The 20395-nt window shown below is 34.7% G+C and overlaps 1 protein-coding gene and 1 pseudogene across 1 annotated transcript in view; both read left to right on the top strand.

Moving 5' to 3' along the window:
• Positions 1-20395, top strand: part of LOC111168149 (UDP-glucuronosyltransferase 2A2-like) — a 46393-nt gene that overhangs the window by 10948 nt on the left and 15050 nt on the right. Inside the window, 2 exon segments of the mRNA XM_089906074.1 lie at positions 376-1027; positions 6802-7006. Coding sequence (XP_089762200.1) covers positions 376-1027; positions 6802-7006 — 857 coding nt within the window.
• Positions 13417-14385, top strand: LOC149743898 (UDP-glucuronosyltransferase 2A3 pseudogene; annotated as a pseudogene).

Below are 20395 nucleotides of genomic sequence, written 5' to 3'. Positions count from 1 at the left end.
TTATGGTTATTTTCACAGAGAACACAGATATCAGGCTTATAACCTGCCTGCTTCTTTTTCTTTAAAATAGGGCCAGATTTCATTTCTTTTGTTGGACTAATCATATTAATATATTCAAGAATTTGAGTTATATTGTTTTCCTTTTAATCTATAGATCAATTGACTTATGAATGAGTGTAGCCATCGCATTAAATATTATTTTGTTTGAAAAAATAATCTACCTAAATATACTTTGAAAGTTTCTTTTCGTCTTAAAAGATCTGTAGTAGGATGGTTTCCATAATGGATATCACCATGCCTAAGAAGTTTTCCTATCTTCTGATTTTTAATTTGACTCCGATTGAAATTTTTCTAAGTGGGAATGTGCTAATTTAGCCCACGGATGGTAGCCATCGGTTAAACATTAAGATCATTTTAGAAGAGTTGAATCAAAGAAATCACAATATGACTGTACAGGCTTCATCAGCGACTCTATTCGTCAACTCCAGTGATGATTCTTTTGTGAATTTTGAGGTGATATCTGTTTCCTACAAGAAAAGCAACATCGACTTCTTAATTGAACATCTGATAATGCTGTGGATAGAACTAGGAAAACTCCTACATACTTTTTTTCAGATTAATATACAAATCTGTGATTGAGTATTAAAGAACCCCAAGTTAATGGCAAGACTTCAGAAAGGAGGCTTTGATGTGCTGCTAGCCGACCCAGTAACAATCTGTGGAGATCTGGTTGCTCTGAAATCAGGAATTCCATTTATGTACACGTTGAAGTTCTCTCCAGCCTCAGCAGTGGAGAGACACTGTGGAAAAATCCCAGCACCTGCCTCCTATGTACCTGCAGCACTTTCAGAGCTCACTTACCAGATGACCTTTGGCGAAGGGGTTAAAAATACCATATCTTATCCACTGCAAGATTATATATTTCAGTCCTACTGGGGACAATGGAATTCATACTATAGCAAAATCCTAGGTAAGTCTCTAAAATATTATCTTACTATTGATTCTAGATATCTTATTTATTCTTATTGTTAATACAGCAGAAGGTTTCCATACCACTGCCTATGCCAAGCTGAAGTAAATACACTTATTATACCTTTGTACACATCCTTGAACATTATTTCTGGATAAATTCCTAGAAAATAGAGTGGTGGTATTAATACGTATGTTGTTGTCTCAAAGCAAATAATGTTGTGCTTATTTAGGTAATAGCTTTTCAATCTGTAAATAAATCTTCAAATATAAATGGAAATACCTTTACTAGGATAAATTATGACACTGCTAAAAAATACCTTGACACACATTTTGAAGTGATACCTGATTTACTTTCCCTCTTCATTCTTCATTTTTTCTTTGTCTGAGGAAGCTTTAAAAAGCCTAGGGTTAGGCATTGGAAACTTGAATTTATACTCTTCTCTGCCTCTCACTATCTCTCCATCCTTAGCTTCCCCTGGGTGCTTGCGCCAGCACTGCCTCCAACTTAATTGCTCAGGGACCTTTGGCAAACCTCAAGGTTCCTTGTCTCACAGATTCCTTTATGAGCATCAAACAATATAAAACAAACTGTCAAGGCCAGTTCTGGTTCATTGTATATATTATTTCTTTTTCTCATCTTCATGAGTCTTCCTTTCTTTATTTTTCTGTTTCCTTTTCTAATTAATGCTTTTTTCTCTAGGTCTATTAGTAGTAGCAGGGATATTAATTAAAAGCAAAAATTAATAGTTGATGCTACCAATGGTACTTTCTTATAAAGGTAATATGCAAAATACTATTCTTTCACTCACCTTTTGGCTTTCCTCTGTCCCTCCCTTTATTTCTTTTCTTCCTTCTTCCATCTCTCCCTATCTCCCTTCATTTATTTTACTTTCTTCCTTCCCTCTTCCTTCCTTCCCTCCTCTTTCCCTCCCTCCTTCCTTCCTTCCTTCCATCCATCTCGCTTTCTTTGTGTAGAAAAGTTACCAAATACCAGCCCAGTACCTACCTCTTTTCTAGGTACTGGGAATACAACAGTTAGCAAAACAGATCAAAATCTCTACTCTACCCTTATGGAGCTCACACTAGTAAAAGGAGACAGTCAACAAATAAAATGAATCTATAAAATATACAAGGTGTTAGACTGTGATATATGCTATGTAGTAAAACACGAAGACTAGACAGTTCTGCAAGTAGTGTTATACTTTTAAATAGGGTGGCAAAGGAAGGTCTGAAATGTAAAGATGACATTCAGACAAAGACCTCAGAGCAGTGAGAATGAGAACCAGTAGGATCCCTGGAGAAAAAGCATTTCAGGCATAGGTAAAAACAAGTGCAAAAACCCATGGCAGTCCATAGATGCAGGACTTACATAAGGATTTACAATAAAGATTTAATGTATCTTGACCTTAAATCTTACCTTTCACAAGTAGAATCTGTAAAATTTTTCTCTTTCCTTGATTTTGGAATACTCTATCCTGTTTTCCATCACTTTTAAACTTCTTTGTGGAATTAGTCTAGAAGAAAGATATTGAACATATCATACACATATAAATAAAACATATGCAAGGTAATTAAATTTTGCATATACTTTTGTAGATATGGTAGAATTTTGAAAGTAAAATTCTGTGTTTTTATATCTTTTATAATGTAACATAACTATATTTTCTTTTTTTCTGGGTTCCAAATTTCATATGTTTCAGAAACATTTCACTTTAAATTTAGATGTTATTCACATGATTATTTCTCAAGACATTTGAAATGTGTGCTATAATAGTTATCACTGCGCATATATGTATCACATACCAACAACTACTGTGGGTTTTGAATAAGGTAACTGCCTATAAATAAGGAGATGTAAAAAGTAAAATGGTGAAGGGCCTTGCAAAGCACAGGAGATTCTGGGTTCAAGTTCCATTTGCTAAATGTGTGATCTCAGGCAGGTAAACTCGAGTCACAGCACATCCTTCTCTTTAAAATGGGGAAATTATTTCACAGTACTCTTTAGGATGATCATATGACACTTTATGGATGGAAATGTTATGTCAATTATGAAGGTTTATACTTATGCTGAATATTATTTACACCAAACTACACAAGAACTCTGTAATGACAATGCCCTAATTATACTATCATGGGGCTATGTACATAGAAAGTAGTCAGTAAATATTTGTAGAAAATAAACGGCCTCTGGGATATACTAAATCTCCCTTCTCAAAGGAAACCATGACAAATTATATAACGTGTGAAAAAGCCTTTGTGAAACAGAATGTTCCCAACTTCTCATTTGCACAGTATACTAATCTAGCTTCAGAAATCCCACATATTAAGAAATTAAATATTTTATTTACTTAAATCCTTTACCCTCCTCATGTTACTAAATGTAGTTGAACAACAAATAACTACCTTGAATATTTTATTTCAAATCAAGCTATATTTCCAAGAAGAACTGGTAAAATCTAATTTGTCTTTTGTTTTCAATTACATTCTTAAAGTATTAGAGACACCTGTTAACTGTAAACTGACACTGAAATAGGGCAGGTACCTTATATTTGATATTATCTTTGAACACGAGATTTCATAATGTCAAATTTCTGAGAAGTTTCCATTTCAATGACTGTTCTTCAGTTCTGTGAGAAAAATAGACTAGAAAAATAGCATGCTTAAATGTGGTTAGAAAACAAACAAAAACCCTCAAAAATCTATTTTGAAAGAAATAGAAGTAACAAGGAAATATCTAACTGCATTGGTTAAAAATCCTGTTTTATTTATCAGTGAAGAAATCTTTTGTGAATGAAGTAAATTAAAATGATCATCAATTCAATTTTGAATATGCTTCTAACACCTAATGGAACAGGCATATCTGGGAATATGCCGATATTGTTATTCATATTAAGGAGTGAATCTATTAATAAATCTTGCCCTGGCTAATTGTTCTGCAAGGCATCATCCAATTGCACTGAGCCTGATCTCTCCCCCAACCTCAGAGAGATTTGTTGTACATATAGTACATAGGTAGTTCTCATGTGGGAAGGATTTGAGACTAGCCTTTGCTACAGCTATAGGAAGGCCAAGGACTTGAATGTTGTAATGAAAATAGTTAAACCGGTAAAGAAACTGAATAGTCCCATTTTGCCTGTGTCTTTTGGTTTCCTGATCTGTCTCCATTTTTCCCAGCACACTGCAGACAGGAGAGAGGAAAGCTCAGTACTAATCTATGTAACACTCAACCAGTGTAGCCTGCTTTTACCTCTAAGTACCATGTGGGTTCCATGTTGGTCCCTCTTTCCCTGCTGCTAAATTTTAGATGGATTCCCTAGAACTAACCCCACCTTTTCCCAGACGATTAAAATAAATAAATTAATTAATTAAATAAGCCTCATAACATTTCCCATCTACCCCGCTTGACTGAAACTGGGCTAGGTTACTCACTACATTTTTTACATTTGATTTCTGGCTCCCTTTCTGGGCCCAATATTTTTAATTTGTTTTTCTGTAACTCACTCCCATTCTAATCCTCATTGCCAACATCTCATCCTTTCCCTGGTGGATCTCTGTTAATCTGCTCTCACGTAGGCTTTTATTTATTTATTTTGCGGTACTCACTGCAAGCGAGCTTCTCACTGTTGTGGCCTCTCCCATTGCGGAGCACAGGCTCCGGACACGCAGGCTCAGCGGCCATGGCTCACGGGCCCAGGCGCTCCGCGGCATGTGGAATCTTCCCGGACCGGGGCACGAACCCGTGTCCCCTGCATCAGCAGGCGGACTCTCAACCACTGCGCCACCAGGGAAGCCCTCACGTTGGCTTTTAATTCCTTCTCACATACGGTTTTCCTGTGGCCAGTGCTGTGAGATTTTTAAAATTCTCTGTAACTTTTCTTTGGAGGTAAAACATAAATCATAAATTGTACAGCCCATTGCAGTTTCGCAATATAAAGCCACCGATGCAACCAGCACCCAAGCCAGTACGCAAAACATTATTATACCCATAACGTCTTATCCCTCCTCACATCAGTCCCTACAACTCTCATCTAAGGGTAACGACTTTCTTGACCTCGAACACCACAGATTAAATTTGCCTGATTTTAAACTGTATAACGGAACCACACATTATGGCTCTTTTGTATTTTGCTCCTTTTATTTAACATCATGTTTTCTGTTTTTTTGTTTCTTTGTCCAAGTCGTTGTACGTATAGTATGTTCATTCTCAAATCTGTCTAGTGAATTAATATACATTTTGCTTATCTATTCTACTGTTGATGGTCATGTAGGCTATCTTGGTTTTGGCTATGTATGATAAACATTGCTATGAACATTCGTGAACATGTCTTTTGGTGAATACATGTATGTCATAGTATGGGGTATATACATAAGAGTGGAATTGCTAAGTCATAGGTTATGCATCTGTTTAGGTTTAGAAGATACTGCTAAAGTCTAGATTCTCAAGCACTTGTACGGATTGATAATCTCATCAGCCATTTACTAGGATTCCGATTGTTCTCCTTTTTTTTTTTTTTCTTTTCATTTTCATCTCACTGGGCATTTTCTTTTTTTCTTTTATTTTAATTGTAACCATATTGTTGATGTGCTCATTATTATTTTTTATTAATGGTTAATTTGCATGTTGTTTTTCAAAAAGTACATAAAGCATACAGTGCTTTGTTTTATCAGATGTATATACCTTTGTAACCAACACGTCAATCTCTAAGATCCCTTTCTAACATGGCAGCTCTCCAGAACTTTTTAGACACTTATCAGACTGAATAACTCCTACCATTTAGTTCAGTTTTCTTATTTACTTCCATTTTTCTTTTTTTATTGAACTATAACTGATTTACTTTACAATATTATAACATATTTGTTTCAGGTGTATGACATAGTGATTCAATATTTTTATAGATGATACCCCATTTAAAGTTGTAAAACACTGGCTATATTCTCTGTGCTGTACAATATATCCTTATTGCTTATTTATTTTACATATAGTAGTTTGTATCTCTTAATCACTTCCACCTCCCCACTGGTAACCACTGGTTTGTTCTCTATATCTGTGAGTCTGTTTCTGATTTGTTATGTACATTCATTTGTTTTATTTTTTAGATTTCAAATATAAGTGATAACAGAGCATTTGTCTTTCTCTGTCCAACTTATTTTACTAAGCATAATATCCTCTAGGTCCATCCACATTGTTGCAAATGGCAGATTTCACTCTTTTTTATGGCTCAGTAATATTCCATCGTGTGTATTATGTATATATATATATACACACATCACATCTTCTTTATCCATTCTTCTGTTGGTGAACACTTAGATTACTTCCATAACTTGACTATTGTAAATAATGCTGCTATGAACATTGGGGTGCATATATCTTTTTGAATTAGTGTTTTTGTTTTCTTTGGACTTCCATTTTTCTTTTTTGAGCTTTTCAATACACCCTATAATCATTTTAACTGTAAAAGTAACATCATTACATTGTCACTCATGTTCAATTTGTGATCCATCAAGCATCTCTGGTCTAATTTTCTATTCAGTGATTTGGCAGCTAATGCCCTTCCTAGATGTACCAAGTGTACATCTAAATATGAGTGGACTAGAATACCTAGAGAAAGTGTAACCAAGGGAACAGCAGAGGTGATGCTTGTAATCCCAGCAACTCAGCCCCAGAGAACATGGTTACAGCAGGGAAGGCAGTGCACACGACTCAGGCCTCCTGGCTGCAATGGTGCTCGCAGCCACAGGTAACCGGGCAGCAGTGGGAGCAATGTCTATGACTCTGTCCTTCTAACCATGGAGACACCCACAACTCCAGGCCCTTGCCCTTGCCTCCAGTGGTAGTGCCTGTGAACCCAATAACTCCGAACACAGCAGAGGAACCTGTGACCCCCACTTCCCTCCATCTTTCCCCACCCCCTGTGGAGAACAAGCCTATGCGTGACTCAGGAGATGGCAGACAGAGCAGAAGCACCCACTATCCTGGAGCCTCAGGCAGCAATGCCAGTGACATCAGCAGCAGCAAGGCACCAAGGACTCCAAAGTAGTGACAATGCCAGCACTAGGCAACACCCATGACAGAGTTAGCAGAGGGTGGAAAGTGCCTACTCTCAAATATAACCAGTCAGCACAGGTAAGAGAAACGAAAAACCTTTGCTATAGTGCCACGTACTGGAAAACAATAGAAAGACATTCACTACTTCGAATGTGCCAGCAGAGGAACAACTCATCAAGCTCCATGAAGATCCACAGTAACATTGTACCACAAAAAGAAAATGACAGTTGTCCAGAAACCAATCTTAAAATCACTGAATATCACAATCTGATAGAGAATTCAAAATAGCTATCATGAAGAAACCCCAACAAGCTACAAGAGAACTCCGAAAGTCAATTCAATGAGCTCAGGAATAAAATTAATGAATTAGTTAACAGAAAGAATAATTTACCAAGGAAATTTAAACTCTTAAAAGAATCAAACAGAAATTCTGGAGCTGAAGAACTCAATACACTGGAGGTACCACACTCCCTGATTTCAAACTATACAAAGCTATAATAATCAAGACAGCATGGAATTGACTGAAAAACAGATACATAAATCAACAGAACAGAATTGAGAGGCCAGAAATAAACCCACACATATATGGAGAATTAATTTACGACAAAGGAGCAAAGAACATACAATCTAGAAAGGATTCTCTCTTCAATAAATGGGTACAGGAAAAACATTTTACACAGAAACTTACATTGCAATATTGAATTACACTTTGTTTTATTGAATTATCATAATGTTTTATTATTCTTACTGTTTTTTTAATTCCAAAATTATCAATATTATATATATGTGTGTGTGTCTATTTGATATTGATGTTGTAGATATTGTTTAAAGTTGAACATATGCATCTATCTATATAAAGTGGTATTATATATTATATAATATTATATATAGTGTATATTATAAGAGATATCAACTTTTTTTCAGTTTATCAAAGCATTTTTATTTTTTTTACTTTTAAAAAAATTTATTGAGGTATAGTTAATTTACAATATTATATAGGTTTCAAGTGTACAACATAGCAATTCACAATTTTTAAAGCTTATACTCAATTTATAGTTATTATAAAATATTAGCTATATTTTCTGTGCTGTACAATATATCCTTGTAGCTTAGTTATTTTATACATAGTAGATTGTATCTCTTAATCCCCTACCCCTATCTTGCCACTCCTCCCTTCCCTCTCCCTAAAAAGAATTTTATTTTTAACAGTCTGCACTGACTCCCTGAGCATTAATATGGAAGTTGGCTTATCAAATGATGAACTCAATCTTCCCATTCAATGTAGGAACCGCTCATATTTAAACAATAAGTGGACCAGGTTTTTGTGGCCCTGTTAAAGCTAAACGTTATACCCGAAGGACCAGGAGATTGGTAATTCTTTGCATAGGGAGTCAAAGTTGAGCTAATTCTTTTTTTTTTTTCATAAGATGACGTTTGTTACTGTCAGTAAAATATAACACTAAAGACACTAAGTACAAAATAGGTTAAATATGTCACCTCCCCACCCAATTAAGAGCTGACCCACAAGATCCAAGTGGACGATAGCTCTGAGGAAGCAGAAGGGCCATTCATTCTGCAAGAACCAAACTAGACATATCAACTTAAAACCATTACATATGTATAATATATATGTTTGTGTATGCAATATTATACTATGGATATGTTCAAGTTTGTAAAACATTACATATGCAGAACATCTCTCTATACATTATATATAATATCAAATATATATATATATATATATATATATATGTATAAGTTGAAAGTTTGTCTCCCCAGGTGCAGAGCTGTAACTTGGCAGTGGCTATATGTTTCTTTGAATTTCAATATAGATAACTATAGCATTTGAAAGTTATGGCAGTTTTATTTTCTTTTTTTTTCCCCTAGTGCATCCTTTTTTAAATACAATTTTTAAAAGTTACTTCCCATTTGCAGTTATTACAAAATATTGGCTACATTCCCCATGTTGTTAGTGAGTATTAGTATGTGCAAGTATATTTACTAGCTTTGTCTTCTGAATAAGACTAAAAACCCCAGTAGCACTGAACACACCTAACATATCTTGATTTTTAAGTGCCATTCTCTAATGAAATGAACCAGCATTCATTGAAGAAATGGTTGATTTTAAGGTTGGGGCTGTGAAAATAGTAGAAGTTCCTGAAACATTTTGTGGTATCAGAAAGTAAATAGTGCTTGAAAATGATGGTGTCATATCAAAAGGACATAGGAACTAATATATGAAAAAATTTCCAAAATCTGTGACAATTTGAGCAATAAAATGAATAATGATAATAAATTAAATAGAATCTATAAAAATAACTTTTTGAGTTATAGTGATATAAGTAACTAAATAATTGAGTAAGTAGGAAATTCTTTAAATTCTAACTAATAAATATAGAAGGAACAATTAAATTTTTTAATTGACTGGGTTTTTAACATTACATTTACACAACCATAATAAAGTTATCAAAATTAGGAATTCTTATTAAAACATTGTCAATTATCCTGATGATACCCTTTTTTCTTTCCAATATACAATCCAGGTTTCCCCCTTATGTTTACTTGTCCAGTCTCCCTACTCTTCAATTTGTGACAGTTCCCACAGTCTTTCTTTGTTTTTTCCTTTATGAAGAGTACTGGCTAGTTATTTTTCAGAATATCCCTCAATTTTTTTTTCTGGTGTTCTCTTGTGATTAGGGTGAGATGATGCATTTGCGGTAAGAATACTACCGAAGCAATCTTGTGTCCTTCACAGTGTGACATAGCAGAGGTACATCATAGAGATAGGTTATTACTAGTGACCATATTTTGATCACTTAGTTAAGATGGTGTCTGCCAGGATTCTCCCTATTTCACCCTTTGTAATTAATAAGTATCTTGAAGGGAGATACTGTGAGACTATGCAAGTCATGCTATTCATATGTTTGCACATATTTTTACAATCCTTTACAGTAAATTTCCAATTAATAGTTACAGAAGGAGTAATGGAAATAGAAAATCACTATTAGGCAAACACATAGTAATAACTACTGCAGGGTATACAGAAATCTCTATACTTAATTTGAAACTTTTTATGTCGAAAATGATTATTTATTTAAAAAGTTAAAGTAATTGGAAGATTTGGTTAAAGGAACATTAATGTAGGGCTTAGTTGTGCAGACTGGTTGCATGAAAAATGCACAAGCTTTAAAGAGTGAAAAAAGACTTGAGAGAGGAGGCACCAAGTAGGCAAAACCACTAACTAGATTCAAGTCTTAAGTCTATTCTCTATGCCTCTTCACCATTCTATCATATTTCCTATTTCATTTTTTAAAATTCGGAACTTAATTCTACATAACATCTTCTGATTTCTCTTTTGGGTCACTGTTCATTTGTACAGTTGCATTTAATCTGCTCTTCAGTCAAAATTGACTTTTAAATTTTATTTGTTGAATTCTTAATTTCCAGATATTCACTTTATTTCTTTAGCAAATTTTCACAATTATTCTTTTTAATCTCTTGTTTTTTCCTTGCCCATATTTTCAAACTTCACTTTCATAACCTTAAATCTATTGTACAAAATAATTTTATTTTTCATTCAAACAATAATAATACTTCAAATCATTGCGCTAATATTTCTGGTCTCTGTTGCTTTTTCTGGTTCTGAGTCCTAAAGCCTTGTTTCCTTGTGAAAAGGAGCTGTTTATTTCCCTTGAAATTTTATCTGTGGGAACCTTTGAAGCTGGGGTCAGTTTCTTCAAAGAGCCTTTTCTAGTTTGAGCTGGAAATCCATACAAAAGCTGACTGTGTTAATTCTAAGGGAAGATTTTTTTCATCCATACAATGCCAAGTCAAAAATAGCAATTTTCCTTGCTGTAAACTTCTGTGTAAAGGAATTATTCATAAAAGTGAGGCCATATCTCGAGAATCTAACATTACATGAACATACACAGGGTGTGGGGTCTTAGGCAAACCTTCAGACTTTCCTTCTCCCTGCTCCTGCCCTATGCTGTGTATTCTTCAAAGAAATGACAAGCTTGAACATCAGAATTCCTGCTTTGACTTTGTTTAGAGATTCTGCTGCCTTTTTACTTTCTTGCCAAATCAAAAATGAATTTTAATGGGGCAATTTTATATTTTATCTAGAATTTTAAATGTTTCAGTTTGACATAAGTGAAAAAAGGCCTATACTTTTAAATTTATGCAAATAAATCCTTCAAAATCTGAGTTCTACCTTAGTTTTCTCATATAATAAAAGAACTTAGAAATATTTCTCTACCAAATTATACATGCATGTTGTAGTCAATTTCTGAACTGTATTATATATCTCTGCTCTCTCTTTGACTTTGTTTAAGCTGTTTACAGCATATGAATTTTGTCATAGTGAGTAGATAAATTTATGTCTTTTTTTTCAAATCACTTCTGTGTTACTTATCCTGTATAAAAGGACCTTCCTCAAGATTATAATGTTATCTCAATTTTTCTTTTCATGGATTTATGGTTCTGTCCTATCTTCTTGTTTTCTGACTCTCTTTTGGATTCTACTTTTTACCAATTACTACCAGAACTTAGCCTAACTATGCAACACAGCACAACCCTCAATCCTTGGTCCTGGATTTATCTTGGTATCTTCTAAGCAAACCTACTCTGTGTTTTCATTTTAGCAAAACAGATAAGCTCTCAACGGATTTGAAATTTCAATATATCTCTTTCAAATTATTGAAATCAGTATAATTTTGTAACTGAATATAACCCTTGATATAACTATGCCACACGTCTTAGAACACAAATACATTAATATTATCTTTTACTTCTAAGTGATACATTTCAACCTGCTAAATAGACTCTTAAAGACTTAGCTAACTCATAATTCCATCATTCCCTTCCTCCACTAAGCAACCTCCTTCATGGGCTTTAGCCCTTCCTCAATTCATCTCTACCTTATATGATCCATCTCCCTTATACTTGCAGAATAAGTATTAGTTAACTGGTTAACTTAGTTTCTCCAATAATCTGAGAGATCATTTTGAATTAGAACTGTATCTTACTTGTCTCTTTATGCCCTGCAAATAATATAGAATCTGGTATATAATAAGTGCTAAAAATTGCTTGTTGAAGGTATGAAATATCAAGAATTTGGAAAAGAATTGGAATTGGATTGAAATATGGATGGATGACTGGACATAAAATCTATACTTCTAAATTTTACCCCTCTCTTGGATCCACAGACATGTCCAGTCTTTAACTTACACACTGCAGGTCAAAAATTCTTCTGATAGCTACTCTTCCTTTAGTGTTTCATGATTTTGCTAGTGTCATTATCACACTCTGGTTGCTCAAAGTATAAACCAAGCAATTCCTTGTTAACTACTGGTCACCTTTCACTTCCCATCAGTCATTAAGACTTTCATTCTATGCTCTCCATTCACAGATCAATATTATATTCTCCCTGATACTCTCATCAAATCTTGCTTTCCTAATATTTAATTTTTAACCACTTACATATCCTTTTTTCTCTACAACTCAAATCCTATTTAGAGGCCAGAATAGTTTTATTAAAGGATATATATGATCATTTTCTGAACCTGATTCGAAAATTTGAGTAGACATATTTTTATGGAGATTAAAACTGAACCCAGGGGCTTCCCTGGTGGAGCAGTAGTTGAGAGTCCACCTGCCAATGCAGGGGACACGGGCTTGTGCCCCGGTCCGGGAGAATCCCACATGCCACGGAGCGGCTGGGTCCGTGGGCCGTGTCCACTGAGCCTGCGCGTCCAGAGCCTGTGCTCCACAACGGGAGAAGCCACAACGGTGAAAGGCCCGCGTACTGCAAAAAAAAAAAAAAAAAACTGAACCCAGAGTATAGCATTCAAGGCTCTCCAAAGTGTCTTATTTTAACTAATATTTTCCTTTTCTGCACAGTTCTTTTGTGATAGCCTCTACTCCATACATACTGAACTAATAACTGTATACTTAAATGACCATGACTTACATATTCATCTTTTTCTCCCGCTCTTCTACTCACCTTCAGAACCCTTCTCTTGTAATCTTTGCTTCTGGGCTCAGCTGAAATGTCCCCTCCATCTTGAAGCTTTGTCTGATTTTCTTCACATTACAGTGACAGCATTTTCTGAGGCCCTGAAACTCTGTACCTTTGAACAGTATTTAGTATATTCCTTCTATATTATGTGATGTATGTGTTTTATCCACATACTAGCATGTGACCAACCTTATGACAAGACCTACATTTTATGTTTACCCAAATTATTAATCATCATGTTCCAAAAGATACACCATATTATTTACTAGACTTACTTAAATGGCTTCTTCTATCACATTTAAAATTTTTCATTTAAAAATATCTTTTCTATTTTAACATATTTAAAACAAACTCCTAGAATGTGGCAATCATTTCCTCCAAAATATATAAATATCTCATACCGCCTCCTGAACAAATTTCATATAGTACTGTGCACAGTTAAAAAACACTGGCAAAGTTCTCTGCATGTAAGTGCCATTTCCTAACTCTAGAAATTAATTTTTAACTTGATCTATGTCTAAATTGCCACTTCATTTCTGTGCCCAGCAAATATTCAACCTCTGTAGAGCAGTGAGTGAGGCAGCTGCTGTCATGGTGTCTGAGAAATGGGTTTCACCAATTCTACTGCTGCAGCTCAGCTTCACTGGCTGTGGATTCTGTGAGAAGGTCCTGGTGTGGCCCTGTGACATGAGTCATTGGCTTAATCTAAAGGTTATTTTGGAGAAACTCACAAAAAGGTGCTACGAAGTAACTGTGTTGGTGTCTCCACAAAATCTCATCACTGATCACAACAAGCCTTCCACACTGAACTTTGAGGTGGTCCCTGTGCCACAGGACAGAGAGACTGCTGAAAATACACTAAATGACTTTTCAGACCTGTCTGTTAACGTCATGCCATCATTGTCACCCTAACAATCAGCAAAACAACTGCAAGAATTTTTTCTTCAAATAAGTGGACACTTAACACTTCTGTGTGAGAGTGTTGTCTACAACCAGTCAATCATGAAGAAACTCCAGGAAACCAACTATAATATTATGATTATAGACCCTGTGATGCCCTGTGGAGAGCTGATTGCTGAGTTTCTGGGAGTCCCTTTTGTGTACACGCTAAGGCTCTCCTTGGGTAGCACAAGGGAGGAATACTGTGGGAAACTTCCAGCTCCGCCTTCCTATGTGCCTGTTGCCATGGTAGGACTAACAGACAAAATGACATTTCCAGAAAGGGTAAAAAAATTAATGCTTTCCATTTTCTTTGACTTCTGGTTCCAACAATATGACTGACACTCAGCTGTGGGACCAGTTTTACAGTAAAGTATTAGGTAAGAGACTCTGCTTTTCATTCTAAAGTAGTTATCAGAAGAAGCTAAGGAGGTTTAAGAAAAGTCTAGGAAGATGAAAGGAATATATTTTTAAAACTTTCACTTCCACATAAAATTCCACAACTGATAGCAATGAACTGTTGTTCAATAAATAATTGGGAAGGGGAGGCAAGAAATATCTTGCTATAGTTACTCTTTCTTTCCAGTCATCTATTTTGTAGGATACTTCAATACTTAAAAGTTATCAAAACAAAATGAAATATAAAACATGCTATTAAATGTCAATCCAGTGGAAGATGTATTTTTGTCAGATGCAGTATATCACAAATAGGTCTAGTACACTGAGTTTTCATAAAGGAGGACGTTTGACTTCTTATTGGTAAAGAGAGTGTAATGTTTGTTGAAAGAGGAAGATAATCTTCTTGCCTGGTTCCAGTAATAAACTGAAACCTAAACTATACTAACAATGGGATTAAATTTGTTATTTAACTTTCTTTGAATTTTGCTCTATAAATTTAGAAAATCATAGATTATTAGATTTAAAATTTATACCATTCTCCTGTTGGACCAGAGTACCTTCTATTCCTATCTCTCTCATAAATTTGGGATGAAACTTCAGTAAGTCCTATGTGAACTGCTTCATCATAGCTGGTCATACTGAAAAGTTTCCTAGTATGTTTTATGTTTTTTGGGGGAGCATAATACAGAAACCTGGAAAATTAAATAGAAACTTAAAAGAGTTTACTGCTTGAGGTGTTAAAAACAGCATATTTTTCACTTCACTAGTTACATACATTCTATTTTTAATCACTTGCCTTTTCTAATAAAGAATGGTTTTGCTTTACAATTTTCACATATCTAGCTCTTATCTGATCCCATCAGCTGAGGCTGGCTTTCACTTCAAATATTTTTTTTTTTTACTGAAGTATAGTTGATTTACAATGTTGTGTTAATTTCTGCTGTATAGCAAAGTTATTCAGTTATATATATGTATACATTCTTTTTTATATTCTTTTTCCATTATGGTTTATTTCAGGATATTGAATATAGTTCTTGTGCTATACAGTAGGACCTTGTTGTTTATGCATTCTATATATAATAGTGCATCTGTTAACCCAGAATTCCCACTCTATCCCTTCCCCCACCTCCCTCCCCCTTGGCAACCACAAGTCTGTTCTCTATATCTGTGAATCTGTTTCTGTCTCATAGATAGGCTCATATGTGTCATATTTTAGATTCCACATATAAGTGATATCATATGGTACTTGTCTTTCTCTTTCTGACTTACTTAGGATGATAATCTCTAGTTCCAGCCATGTTGCTGCAAATGGCATTATTTCATTCCTTTTTATGGCTGAGTAATATTCCATTGTATATATATACTACATCTTCTTTATCCATTCATCTGTCGATGGACATTTAGGTTGTTTCCATGTCTTGGCTATTGTGAATAGTGCTGCTATGAACATTGGGATTCATGTATCTTTTTGAATTATGGTTTTCTCTGGATATATGCCTGGGAGTGGGATTTCTGGACCATATGGTTCTAATTTTCATTTTTTGAGGAACCTTCATACTGTTTTCCATAGTGGCTACACCAACTTACATTGCCACCAACAGTGTAGGAGGGTTCCCTTTTCTCCACACCCTCTCCAGCATGTGCTATCACTCCAAATATTTTTGAGAGTCATGAAGAAATATGAACTAACAAACAAAAGATCATACTGGGTATTAGAAATATTAACTAATTTAACTTCCTTAATGCAGTAGTTTTCTAGGGATGCTATAACTAAATCTAAAAGACTAGATGGCATAAAAAAACAGAAGTCTATTTTCTCACAGTTCTGGAAGCTAGAAGTCCAAGACCAAGGTGTTGTCAAGGCTGGTTTCCCTTGAGGCCTATCTCTCTGGCTTGTAGATGGTCACCTTCTTGCTATGTCCTCTCATGGTCTTTTCTCTGTATATGTAAATTCATAGTGTCTCTTCCTCTTCTTGTAAGGTGATCTGTCATGTTAGATTAGGGCCCCACTCATATAACCTCATTTAATTTTAATTACCTCTTTAAAGTACCTATCTTCAAATACAGTCAGATTTCAATATATTAATGTTAGAGGAACATAGTTCAGTCCATAACACTGATTTTTAATAGACACATTGTTTCACAGAACTAATAGTCAAAATAACCCACTTTAAAAATCCTTAGATTTACACATGATTTTGAATTTACACTGAACTGATTTCACAGTAAATAATTTAGCAACTGATAAGAACTTCCTGGGTATAGGCAGTGTGTGGATTTGAGGTAAATAAGACTAGGGCCTTGGCCTCAATTCTTCCCTCACAAATAAACACAAAACACAGAATTAGAAATATACTCTGATTATTAGAGATGCTGCCCTAGTTCTAATCAATAACTTTCTAGGACATTTGTCATATTATACATAAATAGAGGAAAGGTATAGGATTCTGTATGTATACATATTATGAAACAAATATAGTCCTTAGGATCAATGGCAAATTTTTAACTCTAACATCTTTAATACGTTTTTCTTTTACCATAAGTACTGTCATTGATTTTCATTGCTGTACTCTCATGTTCTTTTTAAGCAATTCTGAATGCACTATGAGTATAATTTCATTCCTGATGTCATGATAAAAATAACTAATACAAATTGCTAAAAAATTTGAATGGAACAAAAGTATATATAATGAATGATAATTAGCTTCATGTTTCTCCTACATAAGCACTATTAACTTTTCTTGTTTTTACATCAAGATATTGTCTATGTATTATTAAACATAAATATACATTTTTTTCTTTCTTTTACCAGTAGGAATAATGAGTAAATATTCATGTTTACCTATTTTTTCACTTAATATATATTTGACATCTTTCCACACAACATTTTAAAATCTACATTATCCTTTATATTGATTTAGTAATATTCATATGAATGGGTATAACAAATCATTGAACTGGTCTAGTGTGAAAGCTATACTTCGATTGTTCCAGCTCTGGTGTTACAAAAAATATATATATATATATATATATATATATATATACACATATATATTGCCCTAAACTTTTGTACTTATAACTCTGCCACAATGTCCTCTAAAATTTTTGAAACATTTAACCTTTATCTTCAGACCTTTTCTTAGGTGGCCAGCAATTATTCCATTTTCTTATGGGCTGTTTATTCTATTGATCTCTAACTGGTCTGGAATTTTAGGGAATCTAAAGCCTTTCTTTCTATGATATGCATTACAAACATCTTTTTAAGCTCATCAATTGACTTAGGAATTTTAAACTAATTTACATCAACATAAAAATATTTTTATATAGTTTAAAAGATTACATATGAAGTTTTAGATTTTAGAAAATATCATACCAATAAAAAGTGAAAAATGTAAGTATACAGTTGATGTAAATAATAAAATAAACTTCTGTGCGCCCTACAAGCAAGCTAAGAAATAGATAGTCATCAGCTTCTTAGAAACATGCTTTTTCCAGTAAAAACCACAAGTCTAACTTTGGTGAACATTTTCTTGGAAATTTGATGTCTACCATTATATGTGATTTCCTCAACACTCTATTGTTTAGTTTATTTAAATATTATACAAATACAAGCATAGATGTGCTACTTATGCTCAATACTCTTAAAGATGCAATCATGTTTTTTTTTAAGCTCTATAGATAGTGTTCTGTTGTGCGACTACATCATGACATTCTGTGGATGGACAACTATCTATTTACAATTTTTTTATATAATGCTGCTATTATGAACATTTTTGTATATGTCCTCTGTTGTAATAACAGAGCAATAGTATCAATAGGATGTAAATTGTATATATATATATAATATATTTCCCCTACTAGGTAATTTCAGACTTTTCTCAAAAAATTATACTCCAACCAAGACTATACAAAATTTTACCTTAACCAACACAGCATTTTAGTCCTCACAGTACCACATCCTTACTTAGCATATGATTGAATGACTTTTATTAACAGTCATCAGCAACTGTCTCCATGTTCTAATTTTATAATTCCTCAAAATAATGATTTTCTTTTAAGTTTGGTCAATATGGTAGGTCTGAAATTGCATCTTAGGTTTTATTTAGATTGCTATTACTAAGATTAAGTAACTTTTCATATTTTATGGGCCATTTTTATTTCTTTTTCAGTGAATATCTTTCTCATGTCTTTTGCCCATTTTTTCTAATGGGTTTGCTTGTGCTTTCATTATGGATTCAATAAATTCCTTGTATACTCTATATAAGCCTTTGTTAGTTTCATGTATTGCAAACATCTTCTTGTCAGTTTATAATGTGCTTCTCATTGTCCTAAATATCATATGAAGACCTTCAGGTTTTAAACTTAATGGAGTCAAATTAATTAACCATTTTCTTTATGCACTTGAGGAAATCCTTTCTTAGTCTGAAAGCATAAAGATTGCCTTCTGTATTGTCCCCAAAGAAGCTATGGTCTTGTTTTGCTTTTGAAGATTTTAATCTACTTACTAATTTATTTTTGTGTATTTTGTAGGTTGGACTCAATTTCTTTTCTTTTCACCTTCCTTCCTTTGCTGTTCCTCCTTCTTCCTTCTTTCATGCCTCCTTCCTCTCTTCTTCTCTCCTCTCCTTTCTTTCTTCTTACCCTTGCCCAGGGATAAGGAGTTGTACCATTACTATTTATTCAAGGCTTCTTCTTTTCCCTAGTTAACTACAATATTTGCTTTATCATTCAGAAATTTCACTACTTAAGTGGTTTTTCTTCTATTCATTATCTTTCTTTCTCGTACTTGTTCTTTTTTCTAGCTTTATTAAGACATAATTGACGTATAACATTGTGTAAGTTTAAAGCGCACAACATGATGACTTGATACACACAGAAGTATAGCAAAATGCTTACTACAGTAATGTTAGTTAGCACATCCATCACCCCACCTATTTACTATTTTTGTGGTGAGAACATTTAACGTCTACTCTCTTAGCAGCTTTCAAGTATATAGTACAGTATTGTTAACCATAGTCATCATACTGAATATTAGATCCCCAGAACTTATGCATATTATAACTGAAAGTTCGTACCCTTTGACCAACATCTCCCTAAGCCTCCCCCACCCATCCCTGACAACCACCAATCCACTCCCCATTTCTTTGAATTTGGCCTTTTTTTTTTAAGATTCCACATTTCAGTGAGATCATATAGTATTTGTTTTTCTCTGTCTGACTTATTTCACTTAGAATGTTTCATTCATTTTGTCACAAGTGTCAAGATTTTCTTCTTTTTCATGGCTGAATAATATTCCGGTGTGTGTGTGTGTGTGTGTGTGTGTGTGTGTGTGTGTGTGTTTACCACATCCTCTACCCACCCATCAAAAATTAGACTTATGGACTGTGGCTGGGAGGAGCTGGAACTAAGTGTATGGCCTTTTCAGTATCTCTGAGAGCACAGACAGGAGTGTCTCCTACTGGGTCCCTGTGTGGCAGATCTGCTAATGGACTGTAGCTGTGATGGAGTTGCAGCTTAGTAGGGAAGTCTTTGGGATCTCTGGGGACACAGCCTTGAGTGTATTTTGCTGGGTCTGTAAGTTAGCAGGATTTTTCACAGACTGTGGCTAGAAGGGGCTAGAGCCAAGTTAGGGCCCTTTCAGAATCTCCAGGTTGTAGGTCAAAGTGTCTCCTTCTGGGACCCTGAACCCTCAGGACAGCAGGCAGACTGTGGCTGTGAGCAGGCTGGATTTAAGTATAGGAGCATTTCAGGATCTCCTGGGGTGCAGACAGGAGTGCCTCCTGCCTAGTTGCTGTGCCAGCAAGGCTACTTGAGGACTGTGACTGGGAGGGGCTGCAGCCCAGTTACAGGGTCTTTTCAGAATCTACAGTCTGACCAAGTTTAGCAAACTTGCTTCCAGGGATCCCATAGGTGCTCGAGCCAGTTCATGGGCCACTTCACGGCCCACAGCTGAGACTGAGGTTTGTGTGTTTATTACTCGACATGCAGGTGGGCATGACTCTTCTTGGGTTCCTTGGCAT

Source organism: Delphinapterus leucas, unplaced genomic scaffold (assembly GCF_059928025.1).
Source record: "Delphinapterus leucas isolate spDelLeu-1000000601 "Yukka" unplaced genomic scaffold, BTC_Dleu_Yukka2 spDelLeu_asBTCV2_sq60, whole genome shotgun sequence".
In the NCBI taxonomy this organism is placed as follows: Eukaryota; Metazoa; Chordata; class Mammalia; order Artiodactyla; family Monodontidae; genus Delphinapterus; species Delphinapterus leucas.
This window is presented reverse-complemented; position numbering and strand designations above follow the sequence as displayed.